The sequence below is a fragment of the Platichthys flesus genome, chromosome 7, assembly GCF_949316205.1.
Source record: "Platichthys flesus chromosome 7, fPlaFle2.1, whole genome shotgun sequence".
Classification (NCBI taxonomy): Eukaryota; Metazoa; Chordata; class Actinopteri; order Pleuronectiformes; family Pleuronectidae; genus Platichthys; species Platichthys flesus.
In genome coordinates this window covers 12,016,122-12,041,635 of record NC_084951.1, presented here as the reverse complement: position 1 = coordinate 12,041,635, position 25,514 = coordinate 12,016,122, and the positions used below count along the sequence as shown (strand labels likewise).

The following is a 25,514-nucleotide window of genomic DNA, read 5'->3' as shown; positions in this document are numbered from 1 at the left end:
GGCAATGAGAAAAAAACAAAGCAAAAGTATTTCACATAGTATTAATCGTATTGTTCATCTGACAAACTGAATAACATGCTTTAGTAAAATGATATATATACATGTACCTTGGTTCAATTTCTCCAGCTCCCTCAGCTTTGCTGCTTGAGCTAAAAAAAAAAAAGATTAAATGATGTGAGTCCTGACACATGTCTGTCCTGCAAATGATATAAATCTATATCTTCTTTTACGAGATAGCACAAAATCTCCTACGTTTTTTTGGTTGACTAGATGTAATAATTCATGTCATGGACAACTTAAATAAGCAAAAGCATCGAAGGCATTGAAGTATTCCATTTTTCCAACTTTAGAAAGTATTCTGGCAGATGGTCGCTAAAATATGTTTCAGCATAATAGAACATGGTTGCTGTTTTTTCCCCCACTGTTACAGGAGAAGTAAAATATACATATTTTTTCTGTTTGACTGTAAAGTATGTTAAAGAATGAAAAACAATGACGCATTCGTCTTTATCTGGGATAAAGTCTGGTTTTTGTAAGGCATCAAAAAACGAGTACTTGTAACTGCTGCAGTATAATTTACTCTTAACTGCTGCTGCCCAAGGACACTTCTGCATGCAGATGCGGAAGACTGTGGATTTAACCGCTAACCTTCTGGTCAAAGGACCCCCCCCCCCTCCCCGACTGGTTACCCAAACCCTGTTGTGACCACGTCAAGATACACCAAGCTAGTCACACAACTATTGCAAAAGGTAATCTAAATCTAATACAATGTTTAAATGAACCTGAGAAAAAACAGGGGGACTCCTATTGGCTTGTTACCGCAAACATAACCACTGTTAACCACTGTTAATCTTATATGAAGCCAATGAAGAAGGACACCACCGATGATTTGATTCATCTAAAGTATTGTCTGTACCAACGCCTACAATAGCATTTTACTGTGTGCCACAGAGAACCTTGGACCCCACCTTTAATCACATGTTAACTTTATCAAATACACATAGAAAGACATTGTACAGGCAGGCTAAAACCCAGGTATGTGACTGGCTTCTGGATGTCCAATTAAAAGGGAGGGTCAGGAAAGATAAGACAGAATCCTGTAACTCCAGAAAGGATAGAAGAGGGATACAGTCCTATTCCAGGTGCTTGATGAAAGAAATGTACTCGAGGTCTCGAAGCAGCAGCTAAAAAGCACCTTGTCCTGCCCCCTCTTATCTTTCCTCTCATTTAATCTTCTTACATCTTCTCTGTTAACTGCTTTATCTTTTCTGTGATATTAAAAAGTCTAATGAAAAGTCCTCACAATGTTTTGCATCACGATGTGATTACAAGTTGAGATCAGGGAACATGGCAAAATTGCTACGTAATAAAATCCTAATAATAGATATAAAGGTGAGGCCTAAAGCTACAGTGGAGATGGTTGTGGACTTCAGAAGGAACCCAGCTCCACCCACCCCCATCACCCTGAGAGACGCCCAAGTCGTCACTGCGGAGTCCTTCCGCTTCCTGGGCACCATGATCTCCCAGAACCTCAAATGGGAACTGAACATCAGCTCCATCACCAAAAGAGGGTAACAGAGGATGTTCTTCCTGCGGCAGCTGAAGAAATTCAACCTGCCAAAAACAATGATGGTGCACTTCTACACCTGCATCATCGAGTCCATCCTCACCTCCACCATCTGGTTCGCTGCTGCCACTGCTAACGACAAAAGGAGGCTGCAGCGTATCATCCTTTCTGCTGAGAAGGTAATCGGCTGCAATCTGCCATCTCTACAGGACCTGTTTTCCTCTATGTCCCTGAGGCATGCAGGCAAGATTGTGGCTGATCCTTCCCACCCGGGTCACAAACTCTTCTTCCCTCGGGCAGGAGGCTGCGGTCCATCAGGACCAAAACCGCCCGCCACAAGACCAGCTTCTTCCCGGCTGCCGTTGGCCTCATCAACAAGGCCCGGGACCCCCACCTGACTCAGACTTTTATTCCACCCCAACACCTCAAGGATGTGTTAAATTAATAAATAAACACATTATCTCATATTATATTATGCTGTATTACATTGCATATTGCAATCGGACACTGTTTACTGTTTTGTATTTTGCATTTCACTTTTTTACTTCACTTTTATATCTTTTATCTTTCATATATTTTTATTCAGAAATGTTTATGTCAAAATAAATGCTACTTTGTATAAATATTGGAAAAAAGTGAGTAAATAAGAAGTAAACAGTGAGTAAATATATACTGGTTTTCTATTTTTTATAGATTTGCCTATGTATGTTGTATTTATTGCGTTTTATGTTTCTATGTTCATTGTTAGCACCAATAACCAGAGCAAATTCCTTGTAGGTGTAAACCTACTTGGCAATAAAATACTTCTGATTCTGATTGTGATTCTGAAACAGAAAACCCAGGTTGTATTAAGAGTGGGACTCAGTTGCCTTAGTTTAAACCAGCTTCACCAAATGTGTGACACTCATTGATATCAGTTCTGTATATCAGCAACATTCTCACTTCAAAATCCATGAATTATTCTCTGGGAAATCAGACAAAATTCTCTTTCACGATGTTAGAGAGAGTAGGAAAAAACTGTCCTGGACCTGTCAATTCTTTAGAATCTGCTCCAAAATGTAGCAGAGTGAGGGGTCTCACAAGACTCTGTCATAGAGAAAGCACTCACTGTAAAGTCTAATTAGTTGACCTTACTTAAAAAAAGTATGCAAACTCGTTGCCTCAAAAAAATTAAGCAAAGTAATCTTAAGATTAGTGAGTTACAAAAGCTTGTTTATTTTAAGTGTGCAGTACTAAAACAGAAACAAAAAAAATTAAGTTCATGTAACTTAATAACCATGCTTAGTGTTAAGTTAATTTTTTCATTTTGTGTGGACTGCTTGATACAAATTTAACCCCACTTAGAATTACTAAATACCTACAACTTACTACTCACTAATTTTTCAAGTTCACTTAAATTAAACAAACTAATTACCTTGAATGGGTCCTTGTCCTTTTTCTCTCTCTCACCCCTATTTCTTATCTATTTTTAGCTGTTGTTACCTAATAAAGGCAAAAACACCACAAAAATATACTTTAAAAGAACACTCACTGGGTTGATTCAGCTGCATTACAACATTTATTAAAAAGAAAAAGAAATTGCATCATTTACAGATCTAGGCTGAACAATAAACATTTGATACTGTTATTACTTTTGATTCCAATTCTCCAATATAAAAGTTTTATTACTCATGTAATAACCTTACAGTAATCAATAAAATTACTGTTCTCCATCCTCTTGTCAAATTCAATGTATTTTAAAGCTAATTGTAAAATTGCTCATAGTGTGATCTATGTTAAGCTATTGTAATAACTTTATCTGATAACATGAGAACATTATTATAACTTGCAAATTGCTGACAGCTGATGGCTCTTTACTAGTCTAATCCAGGAGACTGTTCTTCAGAGTTAACAGTTTTGGTGGGAGGTTTTTCTTTCCCAGTCCAAGCATCACAGTCTGAATGAAGTTGAGTGTATTTGCCATGCATTTTGGGTAATCCAAATGCAAAGCAAATGTAAGCCCAAATAACAGACAAACTGCCTGAGGGAAGTTTTTAATACGATCCATGACGATACCTCCCTCCAGAATGATGGCAGTGGAGATGGGCTGGAGGTCCACTGAACTTGGACCCTTGTGAGGACTATCTTCACTGACAACTGTCAGCACACCAACAGTGATGCATTCTAGGGCCTCGTCTCTTGCTGTATCCCACACACACACACACACACACACACACACACACACACACACACACACACACACACACACACACACACACACACACACACACACACACACACACACACACACACACACACACACACACACACACACACACACACACACACACACACACACACACACACACACACACACACACACACACACACACACACACACACACACTCTTCAGTGTTGGCAATTTTTGCTTTTCTAAAACATAAATTTTTAGTGTTGAAAGCATTTGTTAGAGTATATGGTTTTAAATATGTGTTCACATGGATTGTCCAACAAAATAAATTTGGTATCGTTAAACTGAAGCTATGGTCCACAAGGTCCATATATTCTTGAACAGTGACACCGACCTTTCAATCTAGACTTCTGCTCCTTAGATTTAAAATGAATTAATGTATATTTTTATGTACGGGCTATTTAAATACCTCTCATATTAGCTGTGGAGTACAAAATGTATGTTGTATATTGTGCAGATAGGATTACATCTTCTGTCAGCACAGGTATAGTTTTATATTAATGCACACCAAACTTTTACTTATGTGCAAGTACTTACAGAAGAATTCACTGGAGTCGTCACCAAGTAAAATCGGAATGCCTTTGAGGACAACAGAGCGAAGTACTGTCACGTCTGATGTCTAATGATACAGAGAGAGAAAAGACCAGTTAACAGAGTTATTTGGCACAAGCACAGGTCAGACAGAAAATAGAACAGGTTGGTCTGGATCATCTCATTTAGAACTTGATTGATAAACTATCATACAGATCAAAAGCAAAATGAACCTACTTACCATCCAGCTCATGTGCTGCATCAGCTCACTGAGTTTCCGGCCAACAGTTCCCTTTTTTGTTCTGAAAATTTCGATGAACCGCGGGGTGTACTGGTCCAGAGCCTCAAAGAAGTCTCCCTCAAGATTCTTACTGGCGATTCTATTAAACTCGGCAAACACCTTAAAAAGTAGAGAGATGGAGAGACGGCAGAGGTGTTAACATTCCAACAAGTGTGTTTGGAGTTCTAGCCACACACCTTAAATTTCTTTTTGACTGGCATTATTTTATAGGTTGAGAACAAAAATATCTTACCTGTCTCTCTGTGAAGAGTGCTGGCCATCGTTCAACCATGTTGTGTACAGCAGGCTCCTTTTTTACAATTTCTTGTCTGCGTAGTGGGAATGATTGATCCATCATTTGTGAGATGAGAGTGCCATTGGGTTGTTTTTTCTTCATTTCTTCCACGAGAACCTTTCTGGCATTTTCAAGACTTGTTTCATCATGTCCTTCAGGTAAGTTAGGCAGGTAGTTTGCTTCACCTCTTTTTGGCCGTTTGATATTCTTGCTTGAGGATTCTCCTTCTGGGTTGCCTTTACTTCGTTTGCCTCCATTGATTGCTACATCCTCACATCCAGCTTTTCGAAGCTTTGTTCGATAATTGGCCATCTTAAATTTAAGACTGTTTTTCCAGCCATACCATCTGTGTGGTCCAGGCTCAGTGAGGCAGGGGTGTTTGCTAATCAGTGCTTTTGCAACACTGCTGAAGTCATCATCTACAGGGTAAGCCTTGAAACTGTACATCGACTCAGCAAGCTTTTCTAATATGTCATGCTTCATATCGCGTGGTAGAATCATACGTGTTTCATCCTTCATGAAAGCAAGATCTGCCTGTCTGAGTCTATACTCAACATCAATTGAAAAATTGGGTATGTCAAAGAACTCTGGCCACTGTTGTCTAGTCGATGGTGATGCTCTTCCTGTTGACAGGATCTCAGTGTCTGCTGTGCTACACTCAGTGTCTGATGTTGTGGTGGGTGATGACAATGCGGTTAATTGGAGAGTCACAAGAGGGACGATTTTGAGCGTAGCTCTTTCAGGTAGATCAGTTATTTCGGTCAAATTGCAGAGGGCATTATGGAAGTCTTGATCTTCATACTGCAGTTTGAAGTCATACTGCAGTGACAGTTTATCCACGAGTTGCCCTTTTAATTCTTCAATAGACTGTGGTCTCTCATTTAAAGTCAACTTCCTTATATCATCTTCAGCGATGATGACTCTCAGCAACAACCTTTGGTCCATTTGGTCACTCAGCATAAAATGTGACGTTTCAGTGTGACAAGCTGCTTGTCTCCAACTCTGTAAAGTGAAAGAGGGAAAACATAATTTTGTTCAGGCAACTGGGTGACAGAGAAGGTGGACATATGGCTACTACAGAGCTTGCATGCTCTAAGATGCTCATTATACCATGATGTCATGAGTCTGCAGACAAATATTATGTCTGTATTGATCACCACAATCTTTGCTATTTGTCTGAAATCTGGGAGCCCTGAGCACGATCCAACGGAAATGACCATATCAGCACTGTACTTAATGCCATCTATGCAAACAGAAGCTGCTGCAAGGACTGTGTTCTGGTAGTTATTCCTGAGACAGAGAAAGTTTTTCACATTTTCAGGAAATGAAGCAACCATTACAGACCTCACTCTGTTAATTTCAACAGATGGCTTGAAAAAGGAGGTGGCAGCTAAATGGAAGGCTATCATATGCTGATGTCTGAGAGCTAAAGTAAGGGGTATGTTCTTGAAGTTGTGAATGTGACGCACAACTTTCTTGAAGAACTTATGTTTGCCTTCAAAACGCATGGTCCACACATCACACAATGGACCAAAAGTTTTAATTAGTTGAGGGTAGTGCTCAATGTAGTGGTGTTTCGGTCGTAGCCTCTGGTTTGGGAAAACTTCCTGAAATATATCTCTATGTTCTGCAATCTTGCAGTCAAGAAAGCACACCGACTCCTCCGAGAAGCTTGCAGACACTGACAATTCCACTACATCTTTTAAGTTCATTAAAACCTCCCAGGTTTCATCCCCCTCAGGAATGTGATGACCTATCAGTAGTGGCAGAAGGCGGAGGAGTGTCCAATTTTCGTGACCATTTCCTCCAATTGTTGCTTTGGAAGCAAAGTTCTTTGCGATGAGTTGAGGTTGGTTTGTTTTGTCTGAAAATGTATATGGAAACTGTTTAATAGCCACATTCAGGGTTTCAAGTGAGAAGTATCCCTTTGATATTAGTGCCTTCAAGCACAAGGCCAATTCAGCCGGAACAACACCCTCCAGAAGATCATGTAAAAGGTCTGGCGGATAACCATTGACAACGTGAAAATGTTCCAAGCTTTCAGAAAGTGGGCAACATCTTTTCACGCCATATTGTTGAGCCATGGTAGGATCCTGTAATACATCTTGCACCTGTCTGTCATGATTTTCTTTTGTTCTTTGTTGAAATGAGCCTGTCCGAACTTCCTTGTGTTGTATTTCCTCCCGTTTGGCCATGCAGAATCGGCACATCTGACTTACTGTGAAGCTTTCAAAGAACCCTCCCAATGAATGGGCAGCTAAATTGTCTGCTGCAACAAATAATACGGTGCCTTTTATGCTGGCTCCTAACTGTTCAACATATACACCCTGTTGCTCAAGAGAAACAAGGTCCCTAATGAGAGACGGAGAATTTCACCATAACCATGGTCTTTGAGACTGCTGACCTTGCAAAGTAGAGCAAGCTGAATGGAATGAAGAGCGGAGCGATATTTAGGGTGTAGATTTCCAAGTACCCAGTAGATGGCACATAGCTTGTGTTTCTTTCTGGAGGTTCCCAAGGGGTTAGCCACCTCAAAATCATTTATGTACAAGAAAAGAGCAATCCTGAATTCTTCCTCTGTCAAGAGAGAATTGTCTTTAAACCGGGAACCATCCCTGTAAGATCTGTATCCTTGTGACAAATTTGTCTCAGATGACATGGCCTTATCTAAAATTTCTCCATTGTTTAGTAATGTCTGCAGCATTTTTAGTATGGGGATATACACAACTGTCTGCCTGTCATTTTTTAGGACAAACTCAACAGGCGTTACCACTGAGAATTCTTTTGAAATGTATGATGTTTGCTTGCTAGTGGTTGACAATGACCCCCCAGTAGAAGTGAATTTCAAGAATACATTACTCTCGGTAAATACTTTAGCTATCTCACTCACTAAAGAGTCCTCTACATCTCCACAATGTTGATTTAGTATTTTTCCAACCGAGGTATGTAACAATGGCTTTGAAAGCACATAAATTTGGTTGATCTGCTCTATAACTTCTTGCAGGGCATTTTCAGAGATGTTAAGAATCGATGACATTTTCAGAAAAAGAGCAGCTACATTATGTTCCAACTGACTCTCCAAGTCCTCCACATCTTCATTGAGCTCAGTAACCTCAACTTCAACCTCATCAGTTTCAGGGGCACTATCGTCGGTTTGAATATTTATATTAGGTGGAGGTTCCTCAAGTACATTATGTGACACAATTTCAGGTTTGAATGCCATCTTATTGTGGTCTTGATGTTCTTTGCTTTTATGTGCATTAAAGGTTGAATAAACATTGCTCTGAAAGTTACAGCCTTGATATGGACAAGAAACCTTTTGCTTCAGCTTCAAATGTCTTCGTAAATGGGTAAAAAAGTCTGCTTCAGTGCCAGGCTCCACAAAGTCACACAGCTGACAATGGAAAGCAGTTTCACCCACATTCCCTAGGTCTTTTGGAGTGTGCCATGCTGATAAGTGGACTTTGAGTGCATTGAAAGATTTAAATGTGCACAGGCACTCCTTATGAATGCACGGTAGTGGTGATATTCGGGTGTGGCACCCATGTTTTAAGCGGTAATGCTTAAGTAAGTAGCCCCTCTTTTCAGCACAAAATGTGCAGTACTTACACGTCCACTGCATAGGAAGTTTTTTTGTCTTCTTAAAAATCTGAAAGGGAAGAAAAGATAAGTTTAGCATCAAGGCCAGCAAAATAGAAAGAAAAAAAACACTAACATGCAGTATCAGATTTGAAATATCAGAGCTATAGAAAAAAAATCCTTGCAAAAAATGTATCTAATTGTCAAGCTTTTAATCATTGAACTTCTTTAAGACAAGAACAGCTACCAAATGAACACTCCAGTACAAAAGGTAAATGATAAACAACTCACTTATGTGGCTAGACATCAAGGGAACTGTGGATTAACCACTATCTGCCTGAGCCTGTAAGGGGACAGTTAAAAAGAATACAACAATTTAACACAACCAAAGCTCACCACAACTCACAAACATCTTGAGTGCAGTACAAGTCAAAACTGTATAATAGGCCTATTACCCACAAAGACTGTATTATAATGTACATAAAGAATAACTTAGGCCACTGAGTATGCCAGCAAATAGTTTGCCTATGATAAACTGGGTGTTAAGATCTTTTCAGATAGGGAGACACTTTTGTCTGTACCAAGTCTGATCTGTGGGCTCTCACTGCATTCCCTGGTGGAATCAGACTGAGCGACTGACAGTGGGCGCGCTACACGTGGTAACCATGGAAATGGCACAGCTACAAATATTAACTAGTGTTAAGTGAGCAGGGTTAAATAAAATAACATTAAGTTAGTTGACTGCTATGATATCCCCAGTCACACACCTGTCTTTGACAAGCACAGACTGTTATTGTTGGTGGCTAAATTTAGCTAAGTTAGCATAGTACCAAACTTAGCAGCCTAGCTTAAACTAAAATGATACATCAATACTTGCTCTGATGTTCTGCCATGTGAATGCCCTCCTGTTCATGGAAACTCACAAACCGCCGGAATCATTCTCTCATCGTGAGTCAGTACTTGATAAATCATTTGCCTCAGAAAAAAAACAACACGTGTGCTCGTGCATGTGACGAGCACGCCCGCGACCGTTACGTATGGCAAGCCGATTGAGTATTTATTCCATATCCTTGATATCAAGTTTCAGTCCCCTCCACTAGTTTGGTCACTGTCAGCACTAGTTGGACATTTGGTCGCACTAGTTCGGTATTTTACTGAACTAGTTGAACAAAAAATCTTACTAGTCACTCTTTTTCAGCAACTAGTGGCACTTTTGTTCAACTAGTTAAACAGAAACCTTACTAGTAACACTGTATGCCGCACTAGTAGAGCCAAAGTCTCTACTAGTGGGCTTTTTGCTGCACTAGTGGCCCTTTGGACCGAACTAGTAATGCTGAAAGTGTTACTAGCTTACTAGTGAGCTGTAAAAGCTCTGACATGTAAGCTAGTCAAACATGGATTCAGCTTACTAGTAAACTAGTGGCCTCCAATTTTCTGCACTAGTAAACTAGTGGGAGCCCAAATGCACACTAGTAAACTAGTGCAGCCAAAAAAAACACTAGTTTACTAGTAAAAAGCCTATTTTGACCTTGCTAGCAAACTAGTAAGGTGCAAAATGTGTACTAGTAAACTAGTAGGGTCAAAAAAAACACTAGTTTACTAGTAAACACCTATTTTGCACCTTACTAGCAAACTAGGAGGGTGCAAAATGTTTACTAGTAAGCTAGTGGGCTTGAAATGGGCACAAGTTTACTAGTTGCAGTGTTTTGTGACCTTACTAGCAAACTAGTCAGGCTGAAAGGGCTTACTAGTAAGCTAGTGGCAGCCAAAATGCCGACTAGCTTACTAGTGGCACTTCTGGACACACATGCTAATGAGGGGATTCAATTTGAAGCTTCCTATTGGCTCTCCAGCAAGAGCTCCAGCCAGCAAAATATTAACCCTATAAAGCCTGGTGAGGTTTCACTGCGGTGAACTGCAGCTCCTTGCTTACTATCCAAACAGAATAAACACGTACATGTGTGTGGGCATCAGATTCATTATTGTTTTTGAACAACAATGAAACAAAGGTAAAAATATTTAATCTATTAGGTGACAGGGTTTTCAGTCCGTGAATCCAATAGTGTTCCCTCCTCTCGCTGGAAAGTGAAACATCCAAGCTTCCTCCTCTTGAGAGGAGCGATAGCGTCTCAATCCCGATATGAATTACTGGCATTTCAGCAGCAGCACAAACTGCACTGAAATGATCATCACTAAACACATTAAGTGTTAGGGTTGCCACCATTGAGGCTTGAAAAACCGGGAAGCGATATCCTGGTTTCACGGAGGAATAACACATGCAGGAGTGGAAGTTTTTCACTTTATTGGGCACGCTCCAGTCATTTCATAATAAAGCATATACTTCAGTATAAGGGTACATATTAACAGAAGCCTAAAAACAGGTCTACAATATAGCCCCCTCCTCCATTAATGTTTTGATATTTTCGAGAGTTGTATAATCTCAGGATTCGGGAGCCTCGGGAGTGGCCAGTAGTCCAACCCTGTCTCTTTGAAAACCCCACATCAGTAAAGTCCATTTCAATTTTATTCTGTTACAAAAAAAAAAAAAAAATGATCTGAAGGTGAAGAAATGAATTAAATACATGAATATTCCATTGTAAGCCCACTGAGGGTATTATTATATTATATTATGAACAACTAATCTGACTAATGTTTGGAGGTCAGTGTATGTTGATCTGCTGCAGAATTTACTATCGCCAGTAGATGGCAGTGCTAAATGACCTGAGAAGCTTTTCTTTACTAATTTTCAATTGAAAACTTGCCATATACAAAAGAATAAGGCAATGACTAAATTAGTTATAACATACTGCATTCACTGTTCACAGGAATTACACATCTGTTAACATCCAGAATGTTTTTTCACATATCTAAGGATTCAACCATTTACTGTATCAAAACACATGAGCACACAACATGCTTCTATTTTTTACCTATGCTCCAGAAATATGGAATTCCAAACCTATGGCCACAGGAGATGCAAGCTCTGTCAGAATTTGAAAATGGCAAATGAAAGGTTATTGATCAGCTGTCACGCTTCCTAAGCAAGCTTTCTTATCTGTTACACATTTTGTTATTCTTATGTGTTTCTACGTTCCATTTCTATCTTTTACTTATGTGAGTTTTGTTAGTATACCTGTTCTTGCTATTTGCTGCCTCTTTCGTTTATTATGAATTGTATTGCTTGGTTTTATCTTGCACTATTTGCACCCGTTTTAATAAGTCTGTTTTTATTTTTAGTTCTTTATTGTAAAATACTTTGAGCTACTAATGAACCCTAATGAATTTACATTTAATCAAATGTAACATTTTAGGCATGGCTGCTAAAATAACTCTCACATGCCATAAAAGAATGTTGCTAAAAGGTTTAGATCATCACAATTCAGAGCGGGCACTTTAAGGCTTTGAAACACAGTTTGAACCCTGACCAATCAAAATCCTTGTCCCGCCTGCCTCATTTGCTTACAGTCCAGTAGTTTACTAGTGGACATTTGCGCCCCACTAGCTTACTAGTGGCTGCATTTGCACTTTACATGTTAACTAGTGAGGCATAATAGTCCACTAGTAAACTAGTTTGGGTCTGTTTGACCTTACTAGTTAACTAGTGCGGCTTGAAAAGAGTCACTAGTTAACTAGTAAGAGCCAAAATGTCCACTAGTCACACTAGTGAGGTTGTTTTTTTACCTTACTAGTAAACTAGTGAGGCTCAAAATAGCTCACTAGCTTACTAGTGGAGCCTAAAAGTCCACTAGTAAGCTAGTTGGGGTCTCTTTGGCCGTACTAGTGAGCTAGTCACAGCCACATTATTTTACTAGTAAACTAGTAAGGTCCAAAAAGAGCCACTAGTAAACTAGTGGCCCTGATATTGCCATCACTAGCTTACTAGTGGAAGACATTTTGTCTCACTAGCTCGACTCTGTATAAAACATGTAAGGACTTTGACCGAGCATGTTGAACATTTTTCTTACATGTTGGCCATTTTCTTCAACTAGTTCAGCTTTGCTCAGAACTAGTGAACGAATGTGCACAACTAGTAAGACATCTGATCGACATGTTGGGCTTTATTTCCAGCTAGTTGGCATTTTGGGCACACTAGTTGACATTATCATCTTACTAGTTTGACAAAACTGCTTACTAGTCGACATGCGCACGCAACTAGTTAACTAGTGATGTGATAAAAGGTCACTAGATAACATGTAGGACAATACAGAATTTCACTAGCTAACTAGTTGCATGCACATGTCGACTAGGAAGCAGTTTTTTCTCAATCGGCTTGCCATACAGCTAGCGTTAGCCGACATTACTACACACATCATTAGGCTACTAGCAAGCACGAAAAACATGGCGGTTACTTACAGAAAGAAAACGGTCAAAACAAGGGTAAAATATTACTCACCAAATGAGTGTGCCAAGCACAAGAAGGCTGATAAAGCACGAGTGCCGTTGCAGCTCAATACGGTCCGGCTCCATACAGCTCAGGTACACGTCGTCCGTTGCGGGCATGTACAGTCAACGGTAGAGACTGGAGAGGACGGATTTGCGCATGCCGATAGGTCGAAAAAAAAAAAAAAGCGGGCGAAGTTTTCAAAACCATAACAAAGCAAAAGTACTAATACTACTCCGTGAAATGATTCTGTTACAAAACAAGTACATGTCCTGGAGTGAAAATTTCAAGTAAAAACATATGACCACAAAAATAAATACTTGAAATATTAAAAGTAAAAAGTAGCATACTCAATAGAGGAAAATGGCTCTTGTGATTATTATTATATATCACGTATATCATTACATATGCAGTGATGTAAAACATATAATGTTTCCCTCTGAAATGTAGTGGAGTAAAAGTAGAAAGTAATATGAAAAAAAACATTTACTCAATACTGCACTTAAGTACAAAGTACTTAAAGTACTTTGTAGTACAAAGTACTTAAAGTACTTTGTACTTTGTACTTAAGTGCAGTATTGAGTAAATGTTTTTTTTCATGCACGGTATGGTTCCAAAGCTAAACGGTGTTGCCCCCCATGCAGCTACAGCAGGATGGGAAACGGCTCGGCCGGCGCCCACTAGCTGCAATGAGCGTCGGCAGGACATGCAGGCTGATGTTTATTCAGGATTCCATTTCTGGGCGGCGCTTTCTGTGCGACACGGGAGCGCAGAAGAGCGTTTTGCCCGCATCACAAGTGGATATGCTGAGCGACAGGCACGGCCCCCCCGCTGCAAGCAGCCAACGGCACCCCCATCCGCACCTACGGGATCAGGTACGTGGAGCTGTGTTTTGGTGACCAACGTTTCAGCTGGGATTTTATAACAGCCAAAGTTACTGTTCCCCTGCTAGGGGCAGATTTCCTGTGCGCTTATGGGCTGTTAGTAGATATCAAGGGCCACCGCTTAATTGATGCGGTGACTTTTTGTTCATATACCTGCTCAATCGGAGCATCAGACTTTGTGGGGCTCTCCAGCATTATACCAGCCACGGATGAGTTCCAACGCCTCCTGATACGGTTTCCAAGCTTAACAAAGCCCACCTTCTCATCCAACAGCACCAAACATGGCGTGGAACATCATATGTCTACAGCAGGACCACCAGTTCATGCCCGGAGCCGGCGCCTAGACCCGGTAAAGCTGGTTATTGCTAAGGCTGAGTTTGAAAACATGGAGCGCCTGGGAATTATTCGTCGTTCAAGTAGCCCATGGTCGTCGCCGCTGCATATTGTAGCAAAGAAAGGCGGCGGATGGCGCCTGTGCGGCGATTACCGCCGGCTCAATGATTCAACGACACCTGATCGTTATCCTGTCCCACACATCCAGGACTTTTCTGCCCGTTTGGCTAATAAAGTCATATTTTCCAAAGTGGAACTAGTCCGTGGCTATCACCAGGTGCCGGTGCACCCACTGGATATACCCAAGACAGCGGTTATAACACCATTTGGCCTCTTCGAATTCCTTCGGATGCTGTTCGGTTTTAAAAATGCAGCACAGACCTTCCAGCGACTGATGGATACAGTACTGAGGGACCTTTCTTTTTTATTTGTTTATCTGGATGATATACTGGTGGCTAGTACATCTAAGGCAGAACACACGTCTCACCTGTTGACACTCTTTGAGCGACTCAGTCAGCATGGCCTGATTATAAACCCAGCCAAGTGTCAGTTTGGGTTGAGGGCTATTGACTTCTTGGGACACCACATTACTAAGGACGGTGCAGTTCCTCTCCCTTCAAAGGTGGAGGCTGTAACAAATTTCCCACGCCCATTCTCAGTGAAGACACTGCAGGAGTTTTTGGGCATGGTGAACTTTTACCACCGCTTTCTTCCGCATGCAGCACAGCTAATGCAACCCCTTTATGAGGCCCTGAAGGGTAAATCAGCCAGGCACGCAGTGATTTGGACGGAGGAAAGGAATAAAGCATTTGAGGATGCTAAGGAAGCTTTGGCTAAGGCGACGATGCTGGCACACCCCGCACCCAATGTACCGATATCCATCACAAGCGATGCTTCGGACTATGCAGTTGGAGCAGTGCTTGAGCAGTGGGTCAAGGGGGCCTGACAGCCGCTCGCCTTTTTCAACAGACAACTGCGCCCAAATGAGCAGATTTACAGTACCTTCGATAGGGAGCTGCTAGCCCTCTATCTTGCCATCCGACACTTTCGTTTCCTGCTAGAGGGCCGAAGTTTCACAGCGTACGTGGACCACAAGCCGTTGACTTTCGCCCCCAAGGAAGACCTACAAGCTTCATCTGCCGAGTTGGTTTATGGCCAGCCATTGAGAGTCCCGGGGGATTTTGTCCCTGACACTACAGTTTCTTGGTCAGCAGCACAACAACGAGCTACGCTCCTGGACAATGCCAAGGTTTTCGCACCAGTTCCCACATCACAACACAGCATCCCTCGTTCTCATATCCCTGTCAAACTTCATTCGGCAGGATATGTGTTCATTCGTCATGATGCTCATCGCGCCATTTCAACTTCCCTATGACGGGCCATTTCGGGTCATTGAGGCTGGCCCCAAAACATTTATCGTGGACATTGGCGGTAAACCAGAACATGTATCGGTGGACCGGTTGAAACCTGCCCACTTGGATCTAACTCAACCTACTGAGGTAGCTAAGCCTCCACGGCGGGGGCGCCCTCCTGCGCACCCCCCGGGCCAACGTACAGCCTTTCGTGTTCCTCCAGTTAAACCCCTGACTACCTCCCCGGATTACGTTTTAAGGAGCCGTGCAGGTCGGGTGATTCGAGCTCCCGCGTATTAACTTTGGGTGTGAATTCTGGGGGGACGTATGTAGGGGACAGGTGATGATGCAGAATTCACCAAAGACAGTTTACACTAATGTGGTTTGCACACTTACATACCTGGTAGGGAGCTGTGGGGTTACCAAGGTAACAGGTGCACTGGGTGTGGTTAAAAGCGGATGTTTTGGTGGCGCCCGGGAGTTCTCTGTGAGTGAATTGCTGGTCAAAATAAACGCACCCGAGAGGCGCACAAAACAAGAAGATCACCGGACTCCGTGATTCCCTCGACTCCTACAATGTCCTATAATACATGAAGTCACCCACAGTCACATCTGCATGAACATCTGGTCATGCAAGAAGGCAGAGGAGATCTCGTGAAACCCCCAAAAACAGAGAGAATAGACCAAGCCACAGATAGTATTAGATTTATACTGTCAGCCCCTCCAACACATGAAATACAAACTGGTTGAGTCTGAACGGGGAAAACCCAAACGCTCGATCATGAGTATATTCCCTGTACTTTCTGAGATCTTACAAAAAAAGAGGCCCTGTGCCGGGGAGGTCATGGGTCACTTACTGTAGATAAATGTAGATAGCTGCAGGAGGCAGGGCCAGGTGGGGGGGAGTGTTGTTGTTGATTGTTGCCTTTGCCCCATCCTGCATTTACTGGGACTTTGAGAACTTGGCCTGATGCTGTATTGTCAAACTAGCACTTAAATCACGTGGGTCCAAGCCATTCATTGATTAAGGCGTACGTCTCTAGAGCTCAGAACACAGATCAACTCTCTGACTAGTTCCACTTTCAGTAGACGAGCCACTTGTGCTCAACATGAAGAGAAAGAAAAAAACAAATATTTAACGGACGCACTGTAATTTTTCTTCACGACAGCAGGTGGCAGTGTGATGCTAGGACTGCTGCATCATCTCATTTTCCTATAGACAGGAGTCTTTTTATAATTCTGCTGAATGAGATCTCATTCATGGAAAACACATAATGTTTTCCAACATGTGGTTATAAAATGTAAAGACTTGGGTTACTACATTTTTATTGGTTGACTAGATGTAGTAATTCATGTCATGGACTACTGTAATAAGCACGTGCTGTGTGAAGCAAAGGCATCTAATTGAAGAATTCCATTTTTCCAACTTCAGAAAGTATTCTGGCAGATGGTCTCTGAAATATGTTTCAGCATTATAGAACATGGTTGCTGTTTTTTCCCCCACTGTTACAGGATAAGTAAAAATATACATATTGTTTCTATTTGACTGAATAGTATTTTAAAGAATGAAAAACAATTGTGCATTCGTCTGATTAAAAAAAAACCAATGAAAAATATGTGTTTAAATGGATGGTGCTTGTTTTGTTTGGATCTGAGTTGTATATCTCCCCTGTTATGTTTATTGAAAACAAACTAAAAAAAATGATATTGTGCATGACGTGTTTAGCGGTCATAATGATGTCCATTTGTGAAATGTGTATCGAATTAAAAAATGAGAAAAAAAAAGGAGAGAAAAAATAAATCCTTAGATGCACTTATTGTACATGTGGTTAGGTTTAGTAGGTTTGACGTCAAGTTCCCGAACGGTCTTACAGACGTCTGGGGCGGGCGGCTCTGAAAGACGGAAGTAAAGACTTGTGGGAGAAGACATAATGAAAAACAATAAAGGATTGTAGAATAATATTGAACAATTCTGAAATTGAAGATCTTTTGATGCTCGTGATTATTGAAGATATACTTTAGAGAAATTTCATTGAAAAGATATGACTGATCATAATTCTGTAGAATAGCGATGTATACCAAATGTAATCTTTCCAATGCTATGAAGAATTTATACATGAAATTGATATGTAATAAAACCTGTGTGCTTTTTACATGAGGACTCCACTGTGTATTCATGAGCTGGAGTCAAGCGGTAAACAAAGAGGACAATGAATCGATAAAAAAGACAAGTGGTCTGTATATTAATCATTGACATTTTTTATCAGGCAAAGTCTAGTTCTAGTTCATTACATGTGAGGGTTTCTATATTTAACATTATAGGAAAGCAAATACAGTTTGTTCTTGGACCTTCTATCGGACCAAATCATCTTTTTAACTCCTTGTTCTCTGGAAAACTGATTATTCACTGTTCACATCCATCTAAGAAACATTTAAACCACAAACACATGAAAACAAGACACAATAGTGAGTTGCCATGAGGTTAATACAACAACAACATCTAATAAACAACATGGCATTTATTACACCCAACAGCTGTGAAGGGTTTATTTGATTTTCTACCAATTAAAGTTTTTAAAACTTAATTAATCACATGTTAAAGAAATGTCCCCTAATATCACTATATACTTTTATTCAAATGGATATTTTGAAATATAGGATTTAGTAATAATTACATATAATTACATATACTTATCATATTTTGTAATATTACAGTAACATACAGCTGAAGAAACAGGACTTTTTCCCTCACATGGTGAAAAGCAGATGACCACTGAATGTGCTCTGGTGATGTTCATTGTCATACACCTCTGAGTTAGCATCCAGACGCAAAAACACAACATCTCCGACCTCTAACAGCAGTGTGGCGCCATTAGCAGACTTCCCAAAATAGGATGGCTGACGCTCATATGCAATACAAATATTGTGTCCATTTCTGACCAACCAAACAGCTGAACCATATGAAGGGTCTCCATATGCACATATGTAGAGCTCAAAGTGGTAGACTCCTTTCACCGGTGCAATGAAAAAACCTGTGGACATTTGTTTATCAGCTTTAGTAAGAAGAGAATTGTCTGCTGTAACAGGTCAAAGTCAACATTTCCAAGAATGAAAATAAATGTAAAAGTTTGTGAATTTGAGTACCTGTGTCCGTGTTGTAGGCATTTCCAATATTTGTAATGACTTGTGTGAAGACCAGATTAGTCTGTGTATTAAATGGGCCAATAGTTGTTTCACTTGAAGACAGAGCGGCGGTGAAGGCCACGCGTTTGCCTGAAAAACAGACAAGTGATAATTTTAGAGTGCAGCTGATGTTATACAGAAGAAGTGTGGTGGCTATTAGAACAAGTATCTAAATTCACAAACCTTCCGTTTCTCTCCTCAGAGCCTCCACCTGGTTTTCAGTCAGGTTTGTCCTTGCTTTAATGGCCGTCAGTTCTCCTGCCTGTTCTGAAAAGTAATTCATCCAAAAACAGGCAATGAGAAAAAACAAAAACAAAGTATTTCACATAGTATTTAATCATAACTTTCTTTTCTCCAAAAGTTTTCTTTGGCAACTACAAACTTCAAACATGTTGAATTAAAATATTTAAACTTTTTAACACCATACTGTCCAACTGAGAAACTGAATAACATGCTTTAGTAAAATGATATATATACATGTACCTTTGACCTGTTGGTTCGATTTCTCCAGCTCCCTCAGCTTTGCAGCTTGTGCTAAAAAAAATGAAATTTATTGATGAGAGTCCTGCCACATGTTTGTCCAGCAAATGTCCGACTACTGTAATAAGCATGCGCTCGTTAAAGCAAAGGCATCAAAGGCATTGAAGTATTCCATTTAGCTAACTTCAGAAAGTATTCTGGTAGATGGTCGCTGAAATATGTTTCAGCATAATAGAACATGGATGCCGTTTTTTCCCCCATTGTTACAGGAGAAGTAAAAATAAACATATTGTTTCTATGACTGTATATATATATACATGTACCTTTGACCTGTTGGTTCAATTTCTCCTGCTCCCTCTGCAATTGCTCCAGTTTCCTCAGCTTTGCTGCTTGTACTTAAAAGAAAACAAATTTATTGATGAGAGTCCTGCCACATGTTTGTCATGCAAATGATGTAAAAAATCTTCATTTACAAGTTACGGTAAACTCTCCTACGTTTTTTTGGATGACTAGATGTAATAAGTCATGTCATGGACTACTGTAATAAGCACGTGCTGTGTTGAAGTATTCCATTTTGCCAACTTCAGAAAGTATTCTGGCAGATGGTCGCTGAAATATGTTTCAGCATAATTGAACATGGTTGCTGTTTTTCCCCCACTGTTACAGGCGAAGTTAAAATACACAGTTTGTTTCTTTTTGACTGTAAAGTATTTTAAAGAATGAAAAACAATGGTGCATTCATCTGAAGAAAAAAAAAATCAATGGAAAATATAGGTTTAAATGGATGGTGCTGGTTTTGTTTGTAACAACACCATCAATCCTCTCATTGCCTCCCGACCCACTGACCGTCATTCTCTCGCTGTAGGTGCCTCAGCTCAACCCTCTGCTCAGCCAACAAGCCGCTCATCTCTCTCAGCACGGCATGGATGTCCTGTGGGCAGGTGGGTTGGGGCAGAGAGACGTTTGCAGGTTGCCTCGTCTGGTTATCTCCAAGAGGAATAATTTCATTGTCAGACTCTGGTTGAGGCTGAGCTGTTGAGTGAGAGCAGATCAGCAACAACAATGGAAAAAACATTGTCACCTCCATCCTCAGACTGGCAGAGTGTCCAGTTCAGCTTTGAAGCATCTGTACTAATCCCATCCTTAAGTAATGTCTCATCCTGATCAATCATTGCCAGGAGTCGTTTATCAGGAACACGTGAAGGTTATAGCTAGGCTTATACTTCTTACTTATAAACACAGCAAATAAATGGTAATAATTTACCTGTGTGGGATGTAGAGGCCAAAATTCTTTGAATACAAAGTTAATTAAAATTCTATTGGGGCACATTTTCAAAGTTGTAAGGGCCTAAGATATCTCACTGTGTAACTTAAGTATAACTGTAAATACAGTTTTTACTACAATGCAGATTATTCAAAGTTCATATATGATGCCTCCACAGACATTTAAAAATATCGTAAACACTATTAAAATGTTCAATATAGAATTTAGGGAAATCTAGTGGTGAAGTTGAATGTTGCAGTTGAACACCCCTCACCTCACCCTTCCCTTCCAAACGTGATAGAGAACCTTTGGTAGCTTTCAGTTGTCATAAAGACCCAAAAGGTGTTAAGATTGTCCAGTCTGCATGGTGTCCTCCATAGATAGGACAAGCACCCGGTGTATATATATCATATTTCTATATACAGGGCCCATTCTAGGGTAAAGAAAACAAGTTGTACAATTTAGATGAAACACACTAGTGAAAACATCACTAGGATAATTTTATATTCAATTTCTGCCAATGGATCCCTTTCACTTAAATCGTACACACTGGACCTTTAATAAAATTTGCTCTGCAGGCCGTCAGGGCTTTAAGGTTTGAATAAATAGTTTTCCTGCAGTTTAGTACTTTAGTTCATTTCTATCACCTCATGGGAAATGATCAGCGTCTTCAAGGACGTTATCTACCAGATGCTGGAATTTAGATTACAAGCAAACTCTCAGTAGAGGTTTCAATCGGTGAACAAATATCTGTTGTGCACATAGACTGTGTATAAAGTGTGCATTAGCATCATAATTCAAACTTACAGTACATTAGAGCCAATGCAAACAAATAGGCCAATAACGATAAGAAAATTATTTATTAGGATGCAAACTAACACCTGCTTGGAGATGATCTAATAATCATTGCTCAGATATTTGTGAAATTCGCCTTCAACCACCAAGAGACGCCAGATTTCTGGGTTTAAAGACGTGATGTCTCTTTAAGAGGAAGGAAATTAAAGAGGGGAAGTGAAGCAAGGGGCTCCACTTCCTCGTAGCCCTCACAATCAAAACATTGGTGCGCAATGGGCGAGTCTGCATCCAGGGATGGACATTTTCTGATCTAACACCTCGTCGGGAAGCTCCTCCTCGAACAGCCACTTGCTGCACCGCCATGCTGCAGCTCAACGACTCGATGGAGCCGGAGAGTCCCGGCGCTGCCATCCTCCACCCCGCGGAGACCGAGGATGGGGTGGAGGTCGCCTTCACGCCGCCGGAGGCCGACCGGAGCCTGGGCCACGGAGCCTCCGTGGCCTGCTGCCCCCCGCTGCAGACGCTGACACCTTTCATCGTGCACAACCCCACAGTGCAGGCGAAGGTGAAGGACTACTTCGTGTTCAGGGTGAGTTGCTCCATGGGCTCCCCGAGGCCCACGTATTTTTACAGATGTACATGTGAGACACCTAATTCTTCTCGAGGTGCTTGCGATTCAGCCCACATGTAAATCAATCCAGCGTGAATCTATGGACACCACAGTCCTCAGTGTTATGATGCTGTTATGTGATGCTGATCTCAGCCAGGTACCATCGAGCAGGCTGTGAGCGACATCAGGACCGTGGCTCTGCCCTCTGAGGATGGAGAGGTGCTCAGTGTGTGGCTGCTGGCAGAGTAAGTGTCCCGGCAGCATGCGACTGAAACATCAGGCATCTGTAATAAGAACTACTGGGAGTGCTGCAGGGTTTATTGTAAAATATCTACATATACTTTCAGACACCTCAGCAGGACATTTACTAACTGATTTATTACAGTTTTCCTCCTCATCTTGAGGTTGTTATGATATAAATAACTGTTAAATTATTGTGCCACTCAGTAATGTTAAAATCACTAAAGCAAGATTTTATATTATATATTACTACATCCTGTGGACTTAAATTGCGTTATTTTTCTGCACTCTCTCAATCCATTTTTGCACTACTTCAGTTTGCACTACTCTCATCCCATCCACCGTGTGACTTATACCTGTAATACTACATGTGTACTATGTTGTACCTATTATGCGTACAAATATTTTCTGTCTACTTATGTTTACACCAGGGATCAAAGAGAAACAACTGTTCAATCCCATCTATGTCCTGTACATATGACAGAATTGACCATAAAGTTGTGTTTGACTATATTGAGCTAAACTGTCAACTGTTTTCTGGGGGACAGAGTCGACCACTGGAACAATGAGAAGGAGAGACTTGTGCTGATAACTGACAGGTGAGTTTTAACAAAGTTGTGTATTTCGCTGAGTCAATAATTGAAGAGATGAAACCACATTGCGTAGGACATTTGACAGCTGTTTCCTCAATTTGTCATCTTTTGTCTGTGCGTGCAGGTCGCTGCTGGTGTGCAAGTACGACTTCATCAACCTGTTGTGTCAGCAGGTCGTCAGGATCTCTCTCAACGCTGTAGACACCCTCTCAGTGGGAGAATTTGAATTTCCACCCAAATCCCTGAACAAGTAAGACTACACATTCAAGTCTGCCAAAATGAAATTGGTATTAACTATATTCATGTCAAGAGTTGGACTCCAGCCATGCAAGGGGCAATGTATTATCAGTGAAATTTAGCAGCTTTGATTGTGTTAAAGTTGTTGTAAGCAGTCCATGTTTGGTGTTGTTGGTAATGTTAATGTTGTACATATTGCAAAGTGAAAGATGATTGAAAATCATTTTATGTTTCACTCATAGAAATGTAAAAAATGCAATGGCACTCCTTAGAACGCATACCTCAGCCAAGGCCCAATCGATCAGCACCAGAGAAAACACATTTACATAATTCACTTTCCTAAATGTAACTTATTTTTTTCAGCAAGATCCATGAACTATTCCTTGGCAAATCAGTGGAAATGTATGGCAACGTTAAGGAAAGTAATAAGGATTCTTAGATGCACACCCTGAGGAGAATCTGCACCAAAAATGTTATGGGACCCATACCGCATCCTTTCACCAAGCATAATGATAAACTATCCAACAGTTGTTGCACATTCTTGGTTACATAAAACTATAAAAATGGACATGGGTGAAAACTTAGCCTCCTCAAAGGTAAAAGTGTAAAGTAAATAACTTGAGGAGATTAAAAACAAAAAGTTTGAATCCACAGCAAGGTGCATTGTTTGCCTTGTAGCCGGCTGATTCAATTGTTCGTCACACCACTCCAACACTGCTGTTTTTGTTTTGTTTTTACAGGAGAGAGGGTTATGGGATTCGCGTGCAGTGGGACAAACGTCCCCGGGCCTCGTTCTTAAACCGCTGGAACCCCTGGTCCACAGACATGCCCTACTCCACCTTCACGGACCACCCCATGTCCCATGCTGACGAGAAGGTTGCCTCTCTGTGCCAGGTATGATCCCTTAACTACTACTACTACTACTACAACTACTACTAAGACCAAAAATGCACTTCGAGGTGTTAATCCAATGCATTATTTGATTTCATTATTTGAGAATTCAAAGCTCAAAAGGTGACAAGCTAATTTTTTGTGTTGGCCTTATTTTACGAGACAAACAATGTTGACCACTGGTGCCGCAGTTCATTCAGGCACAGAGAGCGGCCAACCCAGCTCTAGCAGTCACAGTCCAACTGAAACAATGGACTGATTGCAGTGTCACAGATGAAACTCATGCCTTGAGAGAAGTCCTGACTTTGTTTATGAACAGCTATTTCCAAAGCTGCTTGTTTTTTCTTACGTATTGTCATGGCAACATCTGCACCTGGGGCTGTTTACTAGGGGTATGACTAAATGTTCTCTTTATTGCTTTATGTAGTAAACAGCTTCACATGGTTGTCTCAATCACATCCATTATTCAAAACAAAACCAGGAGATGTTGCTTTCATTCTAAGCTTCTTAGATTTATGCAGACATTTTTTGTTAATTTAAACGTATTTGATGCAAGTTTTATGATATGGCTCATGTTGTTTTTCTTCTTTCATGCAAAGTTGGATAATTTCAGGACCCAGCTAGTACAGGCAGTGAAGAAAGCCCATAAGGAGCACCCCATCCCTGGTCGGGCTAACGGCGTGCTTATCCTGGAAAGACCCCTGCTCATTGAGACTTATCTAGGCATTATGTCCTTCATCAACAATGAGGCCAAGTTGGGTTACTCCATGACCCGAGGCAAGATCGGCTTCTAAAAGCCGCAACTTCTCCGAATTACAACAAAAGTTCCAACCCATGTGTCTGTGTTACACTGCACTGTCTGAGAGAAGCTGTCGCTCCGCTACAGTGTAAAGAGCAACAATCAGTGTTTGTAAGTTGAGCCCATGAGATTTCCACACTTCCTTATGTCGGTGTCACAGACAAGAGGTCAGCCTAATGTAGGTAAATGATGTGCAGCACTGCATGGACTGTCTACTTGTTTGTTTTTGGTCGCTACAGTTCCTTTCTATCAGGGAGCTGCTCACACATCCAACATCAGCAGTGAGATTGAGGGAGATGAGTTGGAAAGAGGAGACAATTTATCAACTTGGTTCTTGTTCTAGATTGAGCTTCATGCTGACTCATGCTCCTTGTGTAACCACTCACTGACAGACCGTCTTATTATGATGGTCAGATTTAGGTATAAGAGGACTGACGTCAGGGTTAAAGGTTAGCTTTGTTAAAAAAGACAAAAGAAAAACACAAAGAAGAGACCATTCAAAGTGAAACATCAGCCGAGAATATCTTCCACATTTGCTATGGTGTTATTCTGGAGGACTGTATTATTCCGATCATATGGTCATAGCGTAGCGTTCTTCTGATGGATTGCATTTAATGGTCTCGTCACATGATTACTGTAATAAATGTTACATATATGGAAACTGCTCAAAGATCCGCACTTCTACACTGAAGAGCTCCAAGCTACACTTTTAAGTATTCATGAAACATAGAAATGATGAATTACCTTCCTCTCTTGAATTGATCAGTGCGAGTGTCTTTACATCACGTTACATTTGCCTAAATTGTCTTTTGCTGTGACTAGGGAGCTGCTGTACCACTTGATGAGCTGCACTAGCTAAATTGTCTAGTATGTTCCAAATGTTTTATGCAAAATGAACTTGTAAACCATGTCTTTGTGTTTGTATGCTGCCTTCATGGTTCTTCAACATGCATTCGTGTTAAGCATTCAGAAGCATCGACGTCTGCACA

General features: G+C 40.8%; 2 protein-coding genes across 3 annotated transcripts; one reads left to right on the top strand and one right to left on the bottom strand.

Moving 5' to 3' along the window:
• Positions 1 to 17,705: 17,705 nt before the first annotated feature.
• LOC133957008 (complement C1q-like protein 2) lies at positions 17,706 to 20,317 on the bottom strand. 2 transcript variants are annotated; one of them, XM_062392399.1, is made up of 6 exons: positions 19,943 to 20,317; positions 19,420 to 19,491; positions 19,100 to 19,150; positions 18,800 to 18,883; positions 18,578 to 18,706; positions 17,706 to 18,465 (listed from the first exon to the last, which is right to left on the bottom strand). In XM_062392399.1, exons 1-6 carry the CDS (start codon positions 20,181 to 20,183, stop codon positions 18,182 to 18,184), a joined length of 861 nt encoding a protein of 286 aa, XP_062248383.1. In that variant the 5' UTR covers positions 20,184 to 20,317; the 3' UTR covers positions 17,706 to 18,181. The 2 variants fall into 2 exon arrangements, with proteins under 2 accessions (XP_062248383.1, XP_062248384.1); XM_062392400.1 differs by lacking the exons at positions 19,100 to 19,150; positions 19,420 to 19,491 and having other exon boundaries at positions 19,943 to 20,316.
• A 957-nt stretch (positions 20,318 to 21,274) lies between these two features.
• On the top strand, positions 21,275 to 25,435 carry tprg1l (tumor protein p63 regulated 1-like). Its single transcript, XM_062391995.1, has 6 exons — positions 21,275 to 21,744; positions 21,919 to 22,010; positions 22,554 to 22,604; positions 22,723 to 22,848; positions 23,576 to 23,729; positions 24,326 to 25,435. The coding sequence occupies exons 1-6, from the start codon at positions 21,517 to 21,519 to the stop codon at positions 24,518 to 24,520; spliced, it is 846 nt and encodes a 281-aa protein (XP_062247979.1). The 5' UTR covers positions 21,275 to 21,516; the 3' UTR covers positions 24,521 to 25,435.
• Positions 25,436 to 25,514: the final 79 nt, after the last annotated feature.